The 18,325-nt window shown below is 50.7% G+C and overlaps 1 protein-coding gene across 2 annotated transcripts; it reads left to right on the top strand.

Moving 5' to 3' along the window:
- The first annotated feature begins 39 nt into the window (after positions 1-39).
- LOC102930296 (translational activator of cytochrome c oxidase 1) lies at positions 40-16,471 on the top strand. Of its 2 annotated transcripts, XM_027830844.3 has the most exons (6): positions 48-296; positions 564-822; positions 1,551-1,657; positions 7,590-7,723; positions 14,350-14,527; positions 15,457-16,471. In XM_027830844.3, the coding sequence occupies exons 2-6, from the start codon at positions 576-578 to the stop codon at positions 15,655-15,657; spliced, it is 867 nt and encodes a 288-aa protein (XP_027686645.2). In that variant the 5' UTR covers positions 48-296; positions 564-575; the 3' UTR covers positions 15,658-16,471. The 2 variants fall into 2 exon arrangements, with proteins under 2 accessions (XP_007068740.2, XP_027686645.2); XM_007068678.4 differs by having other exon boundaries at positions 40-822.
- Positions 16,472-18,325: the final 1,854 nt, after the last annotated feature.

Below are 18,325 nucleotides of genomic sequence, written 5' to 3'. Positions count from 1 at the left end.
CAGCCCCGCTACGCTCCCCGCCCCCGGCTCAAGGGCCCCGCGCCTGCGCCGCCGGCTCCAGCAGCCCGGGGAGGCCCCAGCGCAGCGACCTTCCGGCCCAGACCCCGGACGCCTGGGTCCCGCGTCCGGCCGCTGGGGCGCTCGCTGCACCCGGTCCCCGGGCGGCAGGAGCCCGTTACAGGGCAGCCCGGTCCCCGCCCCTGGGCTGTGCGCGGGGCCCCGCTGCGCCTTGGGGAGCTGGGAGCCCGGACTCCTGGGTTCTCTCCCGGCTCTGGGCGGGGAGCGGGGACTAGTAGGTACAAGAGGGCCCAGGCCCGGGTGTGCAGCGTGTGTGTCACAGAAAGAGACGGGTCGGGCTGTGTGACGGTGTGTGTGTGTTACAGCGGCTCGTATCCCCGGCTGCTGTGTAATGTGTGTGTGTTAGAGGAGGCCAGTGTATGTGTGAGCGTGACAGGAGCTCACACTTGCCTGTAGTGTGTGTGTGTGTTTCAGGGGGGCTGAGCAGTGTGTGTGTTGTGTGTGTGTGACAGGAGGTCCCACCCAGCTGTCTGTGTGTGTTTCTGGAGCTCACACCCATGTCCCTGCCCAGCGCCATGGGGAGGGCAGCTGCCCCATACAGATGTTGTGTTCTGACCTCGGTGCTGGCGCCCAGGCTGGCTGCCCCTGCCCCCCGCTCATCGTGCCGGGCCGTGCACACCACAGGGGCCACCCCCGCTGGCCACAACAAATGGTCCAAGGTGAAGCACATCAAGGGCCCGCGGGACGCCGAGCGCAGCCGGCTCTTCCAGAAACTCGCCATGCTGCTGCGCTTCGCTGTGAAAGGTACCGAGGGGGAGAGACCGTTCCTGTGCGTGACACAGCCCCAGCCAGAGGGAGCGCTACAGAGCCCTGCCAGCTTCCCCGTGCCCCACAGGCCCTGCCGCAGCCAGAGGGGGCGCTGCAGAGACTTCCCGGCCTCCCAGCACTTGATGGGGCCCAGCCTTAGCCAGAGTCTGTGGCTACAGAGCCCTGCCAGCCTAGCCTTGACCACTAGCACTGACCCTGCTGCCCCTAACCCCCACACCCTCCAACCTCTGTTAGCCCAAAGCCAGCACCCTCCCTGGTCTATGGGGTAGTGTCTCCCCTTCTCATCCTTTTTCCACTGGATCTTTCCTTTGTCCCACAGCACCTCCCCTAAGGTGGCTGGGTCTGTGCTCCACTCTAGCAGCTGTTTCGCATAAGAGGGGGGCAGTCCAGTCCCTGTGGTTCAGGCAGCCGGAGGTAACAGCTAACAGTGGCTGAAGAGAGGAAGGGCCTTGGGACAGGTGGTATGGGGCAGGGAGGGTCACCAGGGACCTCAGGACTCCTGGGTCCCATCCCCAGCTCTAGAAGGGGGATAGTGGCTTAGAGCAGGGGGATCTCAGAGTCAGGACACCTGGATTCTATCCCTGGCTCTTGGAGAGAAGTGGAGGCTGATGGGTTATAGCAGTGGGGGCGGGGAGTCAGGACTGCCCTGGAATGGGATCCCAGCCATGTTTCCCTTGTGATGCCCCCTTTCTCTCCTATTGCAGAGGGGGGACCCAACCCTGATCACAACACCAACCTGGCCAACATCATCGAGCAGTGCCGGAGCAAGAGCATGCCCAAAGCATCCATTGAGGCGGCTATCAAGGGAGGGGTATGTAGCCAGGTCCTGCCAGCCCGGCTCATGGGCTGCAGCCTTTCTGTATTCTCTGGGCCAGGCCAGGCTATGGAAAGGGGCATTGTGAGCCTTGAATGAGAGAGTGAGGCTGGGCTTTTGGCTATGGTGCTGGGCTGGGCTACAGAACTTGTGGTTTCTATTCCTAGCTCTGCCACTTGCTCTCTCTGACCTTGGGCAAATCACTTGGGTCATAGGGAATTGCCAGACGGGATCAGAGCAGAGGTGTGTCCACTCCAGTATCCTGTTTCCAGCACCAGAGGCTGCAGAGGCAGGTGTAAGAATCCCGCAGTAGCAGATCTGGGGATAAGTTAGGTCTCAGTTTGGTCTGTAATAGTTACAGTCAGCTCAAGCCCTGAAGCAGGAGGTTTAATATCCCTGCCAGAAGTTGTTTACGTTAATTATTCCAACTCTGGATGTTCTTGTCCACAGAAATATACAGTCCCTCTTTGAATCTTGCTAAGTTCTTACACCCTGTGACATCACGTGGCAGCGAGTTCCACAGGATAATCACCCATTGTGTGAAAAGTATTTTCTATGATCAGCTTTGAATTTCCCACCTTTTATTTTGCTGAACATCCTCTAGTCCTTGTGTTACGAATAGAGATGACTGGGAAACGGAATGTCCACCCCGCAGGAAATTCTGACACTTCTAAATTTGTTTTCATTCTGAATCAGATTAGAAAATTTAGATTTTAAAATGTTTAGTGGAAAGAAAATTCAGACACACTGAATTATTTCCTTTCACTAATGCCATAACCTTGTAATTTAATAGAAAATATTAAACCTACATTGAAATTAATATAATATAATGTAAAATTGGAATGAACTGGAACAATACAGTCAAAATGAAGTGTTACCGTAGCAAAACACATTTTTTGTATTCTTGAACTGAGAAAATTGAAGTGATTCATTTTCACATCAAATTTCATTGAAATTTACAAGCGCCTGTGAAATGTTTAGATTCTAACAAAATTACCTTTTCCAATGGAAGACTGTTTTGCTACCAGTGTTTTGACCATCTGTGGTTATAGGGTGGGGAGCGCAGATGCTCTCAATCTCCTTTCTCTATCCTAGCCTTCAGTTAGCTCAAGAGCATCCCCGACTTCAAGCTGCCCCATCTTGGGATTGTATAAAGGGACTTGGTTCTCAGGAAGTGCCGAGGTCCCAATCTCTGGAAGTCGCACTCCTTCATGCCCTCTCAAATTGGGGCCCCAACCCTGTTTGGGCCCAAAAATAAGTGGCCTGCCTCCATTTCCCCCTGAGTCTATTCAACCCTAGGGTTAGGATTGAAACATATCTGTCATAGACCCAAGACAGCCCAACAGCGAACATGTAATAAATGTGGCTTTGGTTTGTCTGTGCCTCATTTTCCCCATTTGCAAATAGGGTCTGAGCTAATAAACCCATTCGTATTTGCTCAATCAAAAGTCACCCAGTTGCAAAACACACACACATGCACAGGGGTGAAGACTGCAAAATGAACTAGGGCAAATGGAAAAATCCCCCACCCTGCCCCGGTATTGCTACCAGTACCTTTTGATTGGTTAGTTTGGTCACACAGTACTGTTATGTTTTTCTGGGGGGCAGGGGGGAGTGTGCATCTAATCTTCTTCTCTTGTAAATTCATTTTTGAAAATGTCTTGGTTCAAAAAATGTATCGGGGGGAGCTTGTTTCAGAGGGCGGGAAAAAGAATAGCAAAAATAATTGTGAAAGATTTAGTGAAAACTCAAGTACTATTGCACAGGAATAGTCTGTGGTGCCCATTTTCTCCACCCTGCGTCCTGTCTATTTAGATTATACGTTCTTTGAGGCAGGGACTGTCAACTACTTGGTGTATCTGTGCAGCACTTGTTGTGATGGGGGACCTGATCTTGGTCGCCGTGTATCTGTGCACGCCCGGTCTGACGGGGACTTTTTCTCAGTCACCATGTGTCAGAGCAACACCCGGCACAATGGGGACCAAATCTCAGTTCCGAGATGTCTCTGCCGTGCCCAGTGGGCCAGGGCTACGCTCTTAGTCGTGGTGTGTCTGGGCTGGGTCCAGCCTCGTTCCCCATGAGTCTAAGTTCCCCGTAAGCTGTGCAGCCACGCAGCAGTCTATTTAGTGCCGCGCAGGCGCTGAGGGAAGCAGCCTGGGGACCTACAGGGGGAGGGGTGCCCCTCCCCCAGCCCCAACTCACCCTGTGGCCCTGACCCGGCCGCGGCCGGATCAGGCCCAGGCACAGGCAGGGTGGCACAAACCCAGCTGCAACCGGATCAGGCCCAGGCGTGGCCCGACCCGGCCCTGCTGGGGCCGGGGGGAGGAATGCCTATCCTCCAGCCCCAGAGCTCCCGCGGCAGGGATAGGCGCCTCTCCCCCCCGCCAAGCCCAGGTGTTGCTGTGGGGAGAGAGCACTGGGGGGGAGTCCTCTCTCCCCGCAGTAGCCCTGGAGCACCCTCCTGTACCCCAAACCCCTCAGCTCCACCCCGGAGCCTGCACCCCCTGCCAGAACCCTCAGCCCCTGCACCCAACCCTCTGCCCCAGCCCTGAGCCCCTCATCCCCGGCCCCACCCCAGAACCTGCACCACCAGCCAGAGCCCTCACACCCCTGCACCCCAACCCTCTGCCCGAGCCCTCAGCCCCCTCCCACAAGAACCCCTCGGCCCCACTCCCACCACATGGATTTTGTTACGTGCACCAATATGAAGATGATGTGTCACACATCACCTCCATTTTGGTGCCCGTAACAAAATTCATTCCGCACGCTGGTGGGAAAAATTAGAGGGGCCACTGCCATGGGTACGTCTACACAGCAGTGAAATATGTGGCTGGGCTGGGTCAGCTGACTTGAGCTCATGGGGCTTGGGCTGCAAGGCTATAAAATTGCCACATAGACATTTGGGCTTGGGCTGAAGTCTAGGCTCTGGGTGCTGTCAGTGATAGGAGACTGGGCTAGATGGGCCTAGATCGTCGGGCTCAATGAGTAGTGATCAACGGCTCGACGTCTAGTTGGCAGCCAGTATCAAGCAGAGTGCCCCAGGGGGTCTGTCCTGGGGCCGGTTTTGTTCAACATCTTCATTAATGATCTGGATGATGGGGTGGACTGCACCCTCAGCAAGTTCACAGATGACACTAAGCCGGGGGGAGAGGTAGATACGCTGGAGGGTAGGGATAGGGTGCAGAGTGACCTAGACAAATTGGAGGATTGGGCTAAAAGAAATCTGATGATGTTCAACAAGGACAAGTGCAGAGTCCTGCACTTAGGATGGAAGAATCCCATCCACTGCTATAGGCTGGGGACTGAGTGGCTAAGCAGCAGTTCTGCAGAAAAGGACCTAGGGGTTACAGTGGACAGGAAGCTGGATATGAGTCAACAATGTGCCCTTGTTGCCAAGAAGGCTAACGTCATACTGGGCTGCATTAGTAGGAGCATTGCCAGCAGATCGAGGGAAGTGATTATTCCCCTCTATTTGGAACTGGTGAGGCCACATCTGGAGTATTGCGTCCGGTTTTGGGCCCCCCCCACTACAGAAAGAATGTGGACAAATTGGAGAGAGTCCAGCGGAGGGAAACGAAAATGATTAGGGGGCTGGGGCACATGACTTACGAGGAGAGGCTGAGGGAACTGGGGTTATTTAGTCTGCAGAAGAGAAGAATGAGGGGGGATTTGATAGCAGCCTTCAGTTACCTGAAGGGGGGTTCCAAAGGGGATGGAGTTTGGCTGTTCTCAGTGGTGGCAGATGACAGAGCAAGGAGCAATGCTCTCAAGTTGCAATGGGGGAGGTCTAGGTTGGATATTAGGAAACACTATTTCACTAGGAGGGTGGTGAAGCGCTGGAATGGGTTGCCTAGGGAGGTGGTGGAATCTCCATCCTTAGAGGTTTTTGCCCATTCTTGACAAAGCCCTGGCTGGGATGATTTAGTTGGGGTTGGTCCTGCTTTGAGCAGGGGGTTGGACTAGATGACCTCCTGAGGTCTCTTCCAACCCTAATCTTCTAGGATTCTATGACCTTGATGTTGATCCCATATGGCAAAGCCTACAATCTATTGCTCCAGAGGGCCCCCTCCTTTACCCCAGTTTCCAGGTCTGACCGGTGCTCCACTCCATACCATAAAAATTCAGAGTGTTTCTATGGCTCCAGTTAGCCGTTGGGTCCCTCATGCATGTGTGTCCAGAGAGGAAGCAGGAGCCACCAGTAACGTATATCTGGGACCTGCTGATGGATGGAGACTTGGCCTTTATTGTTTAACCCCAGGCCTTCCTGTTAGTATATAGGCCTGTTTGTTAGCCTGGGGCAGAATTTTGGGCTTGACTTTTGATGTTCTTATATCCTTACTAATATTTGTGAACAAAGACACCGTGTGTTACTTCTACCCAGCCAGATGGGCTTGTTAGTACAATGAGAAGAGAGAGAGTTAAAAGGGTTACTGGGTATGGTGAGGAGTATAATATACGAGCATATGCTGGAAGGTTGCTTGGCACTTCTCTCAAGCCAAGTTCAAGCAACCAGTTAGGAGGGGCAAGAGGGGATTGGGGGGAGACATAAGAACAACTAAAGGCCAAAGAAAGGCCTGGCGTTGGCCAGAACACACCACTCCTTATCCCTCCCATGGGATACAAAAGAGGTGATACCATGACCCCAAACTCACGACCCTCTGAAAAGGAACATGACCATACATTGTAAGGGGTGGGACCAGGGGTGTGCACTGCCGGTATATTTGGGCCTGCTAAGGAGGTGGGAATAGGGAACGGTGACACAGGTAAAGGATCTGTGGCATCAGAGCCATGGATATGCTTGCTTGAAACTAACCCCAATAAACAATGCATTGCCTGCAATGTTCCCTCTACGTTTTTCCATCCATGTGCGGAATAAATTTTGTTATGTGCACCGAGGTATGTGCGGATGTGCGCCACCAGTGGAAACAAAAATATATATATATAATATCTAGGGTTTTTAACAGTTACCAGGGCTAATTACTCCAGCCAGGACCGGTTAGGCATTTTAGAACTCACTACTCAAAGAATTAAATTTAAATGTAAGAGAGAAATAAAAATTATTAAATGCATAGACCAGTCAAAACACTAAAATAACAAATTTTAAAAGAATAAAATTACAGAGAATATATGCGCATTGCAGGAAGTACCAAGAAGTAACAATAATAATACAAGTATGTGTTGGGAGGTGAGTGTGAATGAGACTGTGCGTGTGTATGAGAGACACACACCCACACACAGAGTGTGTGGGTGTGTGTGAGAGAGAGACACACACAGACGCTGTGTGTGTGTGACAGACTCTGGGTGTGTGCTGGCTGCTGGAGAAAGCCATGCACTGTCTCTTTAAGACACTCACTGAAAGCTCTCCTGCTCTGTCCTGAGCCCTGTTTCGCCTCCCCTGCTCTGCGGAGACGGGCTACAGGGGGAGCGGGGGGAGAGAGAGAAAGTGTGTGTGTGTGTGTGAAAGAGAGAGAGAGAGAGAGACTGAGACTGTGAGCTGGCTGCTGGGGAAATCTCAGTAACCGTGCACTGTCTCTTTAAGAAAGGTGCCCAGCCACTCACCATTCAGACCTCAGACTGCAGCAGCTCTGAATCCTGAGCCAGGCTGTCCCCTCTGCTCTGTGGAGATGGGGTACTGGGGGAGGGGGACACCCTGACATCAGTACCCTCCTCCCTCCACCCCTAGTCTGCATAGGCAGCAGGAGGTCTCGGGAGCAGCTGCAGGACAGAGCAATGGGAGGGGAGGGGCACCTGAACACACGTTGCTGGCTGCGCGGAGAACACAGATTGCCTGCACTTTGGACTTCCAGTCTTCTGCTCTCTGTCTGCATGACAAGAACTGGGGGTGGGGTATGTGTGAAGGGAAAGCCCCCTAACACCTCCCAAGACATAAGCCCAGCTGCAGAGCTGAATCTACCCCTTCTCGCTGCAGGACAAAGGGAAGAGCTCCTCGTACCTGCTCTACGAAGCCAGAGGCCCTGGGGGATCTGCGCTGCTCATTGAGGTGCTGACGGACAATGCAAAGCGAGCCTACCAGGATATCCGGCTCATCCTGAGCCGCAATGGGTCAGTCCTTCCCTGCCGAGCCCAACAATCCTGCATTTCATTGCACAAAGGCCCTTCCCGTGCTCCATGCAATGACCAAACCCGACGCTTCTGGGTCTTAAAACATGATTGTCTCGTGGTTGAGATAAACACAATGCATGAGTTCAAAGGCAGTAGTTAGCTAACGCTCTCTACAGCCTGGCCACAAGTGGGAGACATGGAACATACAGTCTACATGGGGATCAGGGCTGGTCTGTACATGAGGTTGTAATAAGCAAGGCCTTGGGTTGAATTATCAAAAGCACCTAAGTGATTTAGGAGCCATAGTCCCATTTTCAAAAGTGACTTTTGGCCTTTAGGAGCCCAAGTCTTAGCAAATCAATGGGATTCAGGTTCCTAAGTCATGTAGGTTGTTTGGGAAATGTTACCACTGGTTAACTGGAACAGGTGCACCGGATTAATTTAAATGGGTTTAATTAAATTGGTGCACATCTGTGGCATTAATTTAGATGGAATAAATGGGCCAAAGGTGTTAACCTAACAACGTCACTGTCCAACACAAAAAAGTGTTAAACAAGGTTCGGGGTTTGATATACAGAGACTGCATGCTGCTTAGCCACACAGCAAATACCCCACTAAAAATCCTTTTGTTAAAGATTCAGAAAAGAAGGCAAAACAGTTAAAGCCTTTGAGATGTAAAGTAGTGAGTAAGGCTTTCATTTTAACAGCTTCCCTTCTAGTTGGAGAGAGTCTTTAGACGTCAAACAAGGGTTTCTCCAGTCTCTTAGATGGTCACAAAGATGGTGATTACTGGTCTTTGTGCTAAAAGATAAGTTAGTTGAGATGAGCTGAAGCTGTTGCTGCTGCTTCTAAAGTCTGATCGCATTTTATCTCATGTTTGGGGCTTTGTCTGTACTGCAGAGACACATCAGCCGGTTTGGGCTAAGAGGCTGTTTAGCTGTGGTGTAGACATTCAGGCTCAGGCTGGAGCCCGAGCTCTGGGACCCCATGAGGGGGAAGGTCCCAGAGCTCGGGCTCGGATGTCTACATTGCAATTAAACAGCCCCTTAGCGCGAGCCCGAGTCAACTGGCACGGGCCAGACGCAGGTGTCTAATTGCAGTGTAGACATAACCTGGGATTCAGGTCGAGCTGGTAGGGGTGGTGATGTCATCTGAATCCCTATCTTTGGCCTGGTTTGGTCAGGACATCCCTGAGGATTAGGATGAAAGGGGTCTGGGTCCAATAGTCTCCATCTGTTCTTCCCATATTTTCCCCTAAATTGCTTTAAGGACCCCAGAATGTACTGATGCATGGAATAGCCCAGCCCCTTGTTATCCTGTTCAGCAATTAGGCCTAATTTCCGATTCACCAATTTTGGTTCATTAATTTCTAGTTCCACATCTTTGGTGTTTAGCAAGGATGATTTCAGTATAGCCCTTGAGTTATACTAGTCTGACTTTTTTGTTTTAAACTACTTCATTCTTTCAGTCTCTTTCATACCTTTTCCCATCAGCATTTGTTATTAGGGCAAATATAGTGCCAATCTATAAAAAGGGAAATAAGGAAAACCCAGGGAATTACAGACCAGTCACCTTAACTTCAGTACCTGGAGAGATAATAGAGAAACGAATTAAGCAATCAATTTGCAAACACCTAGAAGATAAGAAGGTGATAAATAACAGTCAGCATGGATTTGTCAAGAACAGATCATGTCAAACCAACTTAATAGCTTTCTCTGACAGGGTAACAAGCCATGTGGATAGTGGGGGAGCGGTAGATGTGGTATATCTTGACTTTAGTAAGGATTTTGTTACTGTCTTGGATGACCTTTTCATAAACAAACTAGGGAAATACCACCTAGATGGAGCTAGGTGAGTGCATAACCTGTTGGAAAACCGTTCCCAGAGTAGTTATCACTGGTTCATAGTCAATCTGGAAGGGCATATCAAGGGAGGGTTCTACAGGGATAACTTCTGAGTTTGGTTCTGTTCCATATCTTCATCAATGATTTAAATAATGGCATAGAAGAGTACACTTATAAAGTTTGCAGATGATACCAAGCTGAGAGGGGTTGCGAGTGCTTTGGAGGGTAGGATTAATATTCAAAATGATCTGGATCTACTGGATAAATGGTCTGAATTAAATAGGATGAAATTCAATAAGGACAAATGCAAAGTACTCCATTTAGGAAGGAACAATCAGTTGCACACATACAAAATGGAAAATGACGGCCTAGGAAGAAGGACTGCGGACAGGGATCTGGGGGTCATAGTGGACCACAAGCTAAATATGAGTCAACAGTGTAACACTGCTGGGGGGAGAGGGAGATACGCTGGATGGTAGGGATAGGGTTCAGAGTGACCTAGACAAATTGGAGGATTGGGCCAAAAGAAATCTGATGATGTTCAACAAGGACAAGTGCAGAGTCCTTAGGATGGAAGAATCCCATCCACTGCTACAGGCTGGGGACTGACTGGCAAGCAGCAGTTTGCAGAAAAGGACCTGGGGATTACAGTGGACAGGAAGCTGGATATGAGTCAATAATGTGCCCTTGTTGCCAAGAAGGCTAACGGCATATTGGGCTGCATTAGTAGGAGCATTGCCAGCAGATCGAGGGAAGTGATTATTCCCCGCTATTTGGCACTGGTGAGGCCACATCTAGAGCATTGCGTCCAGTTTTGGGCCCCCCCACTACAGAAAGGATGTGGACAAATTGGAGAGAGTTCAGCTGAGGGAAACGAAAATGATTAGGGGGCTGGGGCACATGACTTACGAGGAGAGGCTGAGGGAACTGGGGTTATTTAGTCTGCAGAAGAGAAGAATGAGGGGGGATTTGATAGCAGCCTTCAACTACCTGAAGGGGGGTTCCAAAGAGGATGGAGCTCGGCTGTTCTCAGTGATGGCAGATAACAGAACAAGGAGCAATGGTCTCAAGTTGCAGTGGGGGAGGTCTAGGTTGGATATTAGGAAACACTATTTCACTAGGAGCATGGTGCAGCACTGGAATGGGTTACCTGGGGAGGTGGTGGAATCTCCTTCCTTAGAAGTTTTTAAGTCCCGGCTTGAAAAAGCCCTGGCTGGGATGATTTAGTTGGTGTTGGCCCTGATTTGAGGAGGGGATTGGACTATATGACCTCCTGAGGTCTCTTCCAACCCTAATCTTCTTTGATTCTGTGACTGCTGCAAAAAAAGGGAACATTGTTCTGGGATGTATTAGCAGGAGTTGTAAGCAAGGCACGAGAAGTAATTCTTCCACTCTACTCCGGTGCTGATTAGGCCTCAACTGGAGTATTGTGTCCAGTTCTGGGCGCCACATTTCAGGAAAGATGTGGACAAATTGGAGAAAGTCCAGAGAAGAGCGACAAAAATGATTAAAGATCTAGAAAACGTGACCAATGAGGGAAGATTGAAAAAACTGGGTTTGTTTAGTCTGCAGAAGAGAAAACAGAGAGAGGACATAACAGTTTTCAAGTATATAACAGGTTGTCACAAGGAGAAGGGAGAAAAATTGTTCTCTGAGGACAGGACTATCACCGTGCCTCAGTGGGTCATAACTGAGAATACCAAATTCAGGACAAACTGCTGAGAAATAGGGCAGAATCACTCCAAAACTTGTGGTTATTCTTTCATAAGATAAACCGAACCAGAAACAAAATTAAACTTCTGTCTCACCACACTGGCTAACGAGAAGTCAGAACTGCAGCCTCCTTAGGCATTCCAGTCCTTTTTTCAACACCCAGACGCTCGACTTAATGAGGAGTGGTTATTTAAAACCAATTTTATCAACCAAAGGGTTATTCTGAGCCCAAAGAAGGAGCCACATACCCAGGTCAATATATAACTCAGATTTTACCCAATAATCATACTCTTGCCAATCCTTTAGTATCTAATATCTAGAGGTTTATTTATAAGAGAAAAGAAAAAGGTGAGAGTTAAAATTGGTTAAAGGAATCAAATACATACACATGTTGCAAAGTTCTTGTGTCAGGCTTGAAATAAACCGTTGGCCTGTTAAGTCTCTGGTTGCTTCCAAATGATTGGAAGGTCCTCAGTCCTTTGGATGCTCCCGTTAGTATAAGTCCATAGTCCAGAGATCACAGCAGGAAAGAGGCAATATTGAGATGTTTCCAGGGCCTTTTATAGCTTCTGCCCTATGGAGGGAAACCCATTGTTCCAAGCAAAGCCCTCAGCACAATCTGTTTAAAAGTACAGGCCAAGATGGAGTTCAGCACCACATGATCTAGTCCAGGGGTTCTCAAACTGGGGGTCGGGACCCCTCAGGAGGTCGCGAGGTTATTACATGGGGGTCGCAAGCTTCAGCCTCCACCCCAAACCCTGCTTTGCCTCCAGCATTTATAATGGTGTTAAATATATATAAAAAGTGTTTTTAATTTATGAGGGGAGTCACACTCAGAGGCTTGCTGTGTGAAAGGGGTCACCAGTACAAAAGTTTGAGAACCACTGATCTAGTCATATGCCCTTGCATGCTTCAATGAGTCATAGCAGGGGCCATTAGCAATATTCTGGCTGGAAAGTCCATCAGGTGGGGATAAGCTTCTGCCATGGCCCATTGTATTTGTTGATGGGTCATCAACTTGAATACTCCATTCACAATGTGCTGGCTAGACTGGATGTAAATACCCTGTGGGTGTTACCACAGGAGCAAACACATTTGAAATACAGGTACATAGTCAATATTCATAACTTCAGATACTAAAACGATACATGCATACAGATAGGATAATCATAGTCAGCAAACCATAACCTTTCCATTGACCCCTTACATGACATACTTGTATAAGATTTATTGCAATTGTATAACCATGGTAGCAACAATAATATACCTGATCATATTTTAATCAGATAACGTCACAAGGATAAGAAACAACGGGCTTAAATTGCAGCAAGGGCAGTTTAGGTTGGACATTAGGAAAAACTTCGTAACTGTCAGGGTGGTTAACCACTGGAATAAATTACCTGGGAATGTTGTGGAATCTGCATCATTGGAGATTTTTAAGAGCAGGTTAGACAAACACCTGTCAGGTATGGTCTAGATCAGCGTTTCTCAAACGGGGGTCCCCGAGGGTACCCCAGGGTGTCCGCAGGCCCCGCTGATCAACTTCTCCCCGTCCCTCCCAAAACTCCTCCCCCTTCCTCCCAGCACCTCCTGCACGCTAAAGATCCGGGGGTGCAGTGGGGCTAAGGCAGGCTTCTTACATGCCCTAGCTCTACATCACTCCTGGATGCGGCTGGCAAGTCCCTGCGGCCCCTGGGGGGGCCAAGGGGTCTCCACACACTGCCCCTGCCCTGAGCGCCAACTCCGCAGCTCCCATTGGCTGGGAACTGCGGCCAATGGGAGCTGTGGGGGCGGTGCCTGCAGGCAGGGGCAGCTCGCGGAGATCCCCTGGCCCCCCAACCTAGGAGCCGCTGCCAGAGGGATGTGCCGGTCTCTTTCGGGAGCCGCCCGAGGTAAGTGCCGCCTGGACAGAGCCCATACCCCTAGCCCAGAGCCCACACCCCACATCCAAAATCCCTCCCAGAACCTGCACCCCAAACTCCCTTGTGCACCCCAACACCCTACCCCAGCCTGGTGAAAGTAAGTGAGGGTGGGAGAGAGCGAGCGACGGAAGGAGGGGGTGGAGTGAGCTGGGGGTGGAGTGAGCGAGGGGCAGGGCCTCCGAGAAGGAGCAGGGCGGGGCATGGCCTCAGGGAAGTGGGCAGAGTGTGGGGACTTGGGGATTACTGAAAATGTTTAAATCAAAATGGGGGTTCTTGGGTTGCTAAAATTTGAGAACCGCTGGTCTAGGTAATACTTAGTCTTGCATTGAGTGCAGGGCACTGGACTAGCTGACCTCTCAAGGTCCCTTCCAGCTCTATGATTATATAGAGTACTGTGACATCTTATGAATTTTTACATTTTTTTTACAGTTGATCTCACAATTAGGGTAAATTTGCCAGCCCACTTATCACAACACATCTCTGGGTGGACTCTCTTATATCCGTGCGAGAAAGGCTTAATTGGAGGTAGCTTAAACCTCTTCCCAAACCATTTACATTGTTATGGATTCAGAGAAAAGCTGCAAGAGCAATCTGGGGGCTGGAAAACCTGCCTCATAGCCAAGGACTGAAGGAGCTCGATCAATGTAGTTTATCTCAGGGAAGGTTAAGACGTCATGTGATCCTGGTGTATAAGCACCGACATGGGGAGGGGATTTCTGAGACCAGAGGGTTCTTGAACCTTCAGACAAAAGCAGAGCGAGATCCACTGGCTGGGAGCTGAAGGGAGACAAATTCAGGCTGGAACAAGGAGCCCATGGTTACCAGGGAGGGGAATGAACCACTGGAACAGCTCCCCAAGGGACGAGGTGGATTCTCCATCACTGGGAGTCTGTCAGTGGAGAGGAGATGTCTTTTCTCAAAGCCCCGCTCTAGCTCAGCCAGGAGTTACAGGGCTGGAGGCAGGAATCGCTGGAGGAGATTCTCTGGCCTGGGTTAGGCACAATGGGCCTGTGACATCTCTGAGCCCTTCCTCGCTCGTCTCTATCCTGTGCGAAGCACGAACCCCCTGGACCAACATCCAGGAATGGTCTCTCATGCTGTATAGAAGTGACTCCCTGTCCCTTGATGTCCCCCTTTTCCCATGCAGGGCGCAGATGTCCGAGGGGGCCCGGCACAGCTTTGACAAGAAGGGGGTGATCACAGTCAGTGGGCAGGACTGTCAGCAGAGGCCAGTGGCCCTGGAGCAGGCCCTGGAGCTGGCGATCGAGGCCGGGGCCCAGGACGTGTGGGAAGAAGATGAGGAGGAGGAGCGAGCAGTTCTGAAGGTGGGTGTGTGTTAGCCAGGGAGCCCCCGTCATAGTGGCAAGTCCATTGTGGCCCTTGCCACAGGGCCCTCCCACTGCTGCAGGGCAGACTGCTGGGAGAACGTGGGACTCCGGAGTGGGAAATACCATCAGCCAATGGGGGGCAGCGGCTGTTGTAATTGCTCAGGCACCAATCGGGGCCCACCTGGTGCTAATCTGCCTCGGCGGACAGGTGTGGAGATATGTGGGGATCTGGCTGGTTCTGATCCAGCCCAGGTGACAGGGGAGATACATGAGGGTCTGGCTGCCGCTGATATGGCCGGGGGAGGGGAGGAATCGTGGGGATCTGGCATTGCTCCGGCTCAGGGGAGGGGAGAGATGTGGGGGTCTGGCTGGCGTGGCTCTGGCTCAGGGGGATTATACACAGGATCCGTGGGAGGCATTGGGAGGGTATGCTTTGCATTTGCCCTCGAGAATGCTATGGGAGCATAAGGAGGTTGTAAACCCGCCCCCCCCAGGGTCTTCCCTGGCTGGCATGGGCATCGCATGCTGCCCTCTGTCCCATTCCCTGCTTCCCCAGGGGGCCTGTGTATGAGTGAGAGCTGCCCCAAGGCTGCTCTAGCATACACCTAGGGGCTCGTCCTGTACGCCCTGTCCCACCGGAGTGACTGCATGGGCCCCCCTTTGCTGCCGTTATTCCTGGGGTGGGCGGGTTAAATCCCCTGGAGCCGCAGTGCAGGGACAGGGTGACTGTGGGTCAGGCGGCGAGTTAGATGGTGGCCAGCACCAGGCATTGAACTGGCAACAGCCTGGTCTGAAGAGGCAGGGTCTACAAATCAAGCCCCGTGGGGGTGGCATGGTCTGTTCAGCGAGCACCTATGCTGCGGCCTGGGGGGCCAGCGGGCAGGTTTGCAGCCCCTCGCAGCCCCTGTCCTGTCCTCTCCCCTCAGTTTGTGTGTGAGGTGCCATCGCTGCACCAGGTGCGGGAGAAGCTGGACTCACGGGGGCTACAGTCGCTCTCCACTGCCCTGGAGTTCATCCCCAATGCCAGGGTGCGGCTGTCAGATGAGGAGATGGAGCGGGCATCCCAGCTGCTGGCCACGCTGGGCGACTGCCAGGAGGTGATCCGGGTCTACGACAACATCGAGTAGGGGCCAGCGCAGGGGGGCAGCAGATGGAAATCCGCCCAGATAGATGGTGGCCAGGCATGTCGTTCCCAGCTTGGCCTAGTCCTGGCCTAAGATCAGCCCATATGGAGGGCAACGGTTGACAGCCTGAGATCCTCTCATATGGAGGGCAACCTGTGTGTGGTTCAAAGCTTGGCCTAGTCCATTGGATCAGGAGCCCCTGGGGCAACAAGTTCAGGACTCTGCCTCATCCTGCCCTGGGATTGGACCGCTGAACTCCACATGGTTTAGGGCTCAGCCCAAGATCGGGCTTAATTTGAGATTTCTTCCCAGGTTGAACCATCCCCATGGCTGTTGGGCCATTAGTAACAGGTGCAGCTCTCTAGGTGCCAGCACTGGGTGCAGTCTGGTGGCCCTCTCAGGAGCAGAAGCCCTTGCTCCTGAGGATGAGGCGTGTTCTCTGAGGCACCTTATGGCTCTTAACTCCGTCCCCTGGGATTCGTGACCTGAATGCCTCGGCTCCCCTCTTGAATCTGATCCAGCAGGCCTTCTGCAGTAAGCATGATGCGCTGGCACGTCCCCCTCCCCTTGCCTCTCTCCCACCGTGGTGGGTGGAGGGAGCTTCCTCTGCACCCATGCAGCACCGAATGCTCCGTGGATAAAGAGTAACAGTGTGCCAAGGCGATGACAACCTACGGACTTAACACCTCCCTGTTGTGTGACCCCCTGTTCGCACCCCCAGCAGGAGAACAACAGGGAGTGCACCCCACCCTCCAAATGTACTGTCCAGGGCGGGCTGCCTTTCCCTTACACTGCTTAATAAATGGTTTGCTTGTCAGTGCTGGGGAGACTCTGTCCATAACTTGGTTCTCACTAAAGTGTTGGTATGTCCATCCAAATGCAAATGCACCAGGAAGGGCAGAGGGTGCAGCAGTAGGAGAAGGGGGCCTTTTGGGGGTCACAGAGTGTGGGTGTTGAATGAGCAGTTAACTGGCAGGTAAACGGGATGGTGACAAACTGTTAATGGTTCAAAAGAGCCACAAGAATGATTTGAGGTCTGGAAAATCTGCTGTATAGTGAGAGAGTGGAGGAGCATGATCTATTTAGTGAAGAGAAGGTTAAGAGGTGACATGGTCTGTAAGCACCTAAATGAGGAGGGAATTGCTGAGAGCAGAAGGCTGTTTAATTCCCAGACAAAGGCAGAGCAAAATCCACAGGATGGGAGCTGAAGGGAGAAAAATTCAGGCTGGGAATAAGGGGCCAGTGTTTCTCAGGGAGGGGACTTCACCATTGGAACAGCTTCCCTATGAGGGGGTGGATTTTCCATCACTGGGAGTCTGTCAGTGGAGATGGGGTGTCTCTTTTTCAAAGCCCCACTCTAGCTCAGCCAGGAGTTATTGGGTCAGAGGTGATACCACAGAGATTCCCCAGACTTCATTTTGTGTCCCTAGCTTCCATTTTGAATAGGCAAAAGTCACTCCACCATTAGAAGCTGCAGTTCACATGGTACTTCACTGCTGAAAGTAAGCCAAAAGGTCGAAAGTTCTGCGGGGGGAGGGAAGTGTGGAATAGAATTTGGTAGAAAGCCGAAAAGGTGCAGAATAACTCAGTGATAAATAACTAGCGATAAACATGCACCCTAAAGATCTGATAACTGACAGGACAGTATAAAAGGCAGATGGTTAAGACTATTCAAACAGTTAGGAGTGGAGTGAATGAAAAGATCGAGCAGAGAGCTGACCTGAAAGGGTGGAGCCAAATGGAGTGAAGCAACCTGAAAAACCAGCAGCAGAGTCAACACAGCAAAATCAGCAGATAAGGTGAGTCTGTTAGTTACAATTCTAGTATAGCACAGTATAGTGTAGTATTAATATGTGTGTGCGTGAGGATGTATGAGTGTTAATTTTGCTTTATGTATGTAAAACTCAAAGTACATTTTAAGATTGCTGTGAGTGATCTGTTGCAGACTGGCCATCTGTAATGGAGCGCAACCACTTAGAATCATTTAAACTGTATACTATTGCAGTTTAAATGCTCTTTAACTTGTGTTAATAAGGGATTTGTGCCTTTAGATTATTAGTATATAAGGGATTATTATTTTCACCAATAAAAAGGAGCCTAGTTTTGGAAAGAATACTGCTTGTGTCAATCATTTTATCAGAAGGTTATATCTGTGTTGGCCAAGTTTTTCCCTAACTACTTTGGAGACCCAGACCACGGGAAGGATAGATTAAGAGGGCGATAGGCAGGTTATTTAAGGATGCCCCAACATCAGTTTCTCGGAATAACAAACTGGTGAGCCATCCAGGAGTTGTTAAGGAAAGAAGGACGATTGAAAGAGTCAGTTTAACACAAGGCAGTTAGTGGTATAGATAAATTTGTGGGACAATTGAGAGTGGCACATGACCTTGTGGACAAGGACTGTCTCAATAAAGACTTGGGGCTACTATAATCCCATGTGCATGGCCTTGTGGATGGGGATGGTCTTGTAAGGACCAGGCACCTTGTGAATAAGGATCTTCCTATTAGGACCAGGCATGCATGATTGAGGAGTCCTGTGAAACTTTTATCTGTTGTTGTTACAGCATAGGTCTGGGAGGTTGAGAACTATGAGAGACAATCCCATAAGCAAGCGAGAGGGTAGGAACTAGGGTCATAAACTATGTTTCTGCTATAGTCCACTCAGGAAACT

The sequence above is a fragment of the Chelonia mydas genome, chromosome 6 (assembly GCF_015237465.2).
Source record: "Chelonia mydas isolate rCheMyd1 chromosome 6, rCheMyd1.pri.v2, whole genome shotgun sequence".
NCBI lineage: Eukaryota > Metazoa > Chordata > Testudines > Cheloniidae > Chelonia > Chelonia mydas.
The sequence above is the reverse complement of the archived record's forward strand: the minus strand, read 5'-3'. Positions and strand labels throughout refer to the sequence as shown.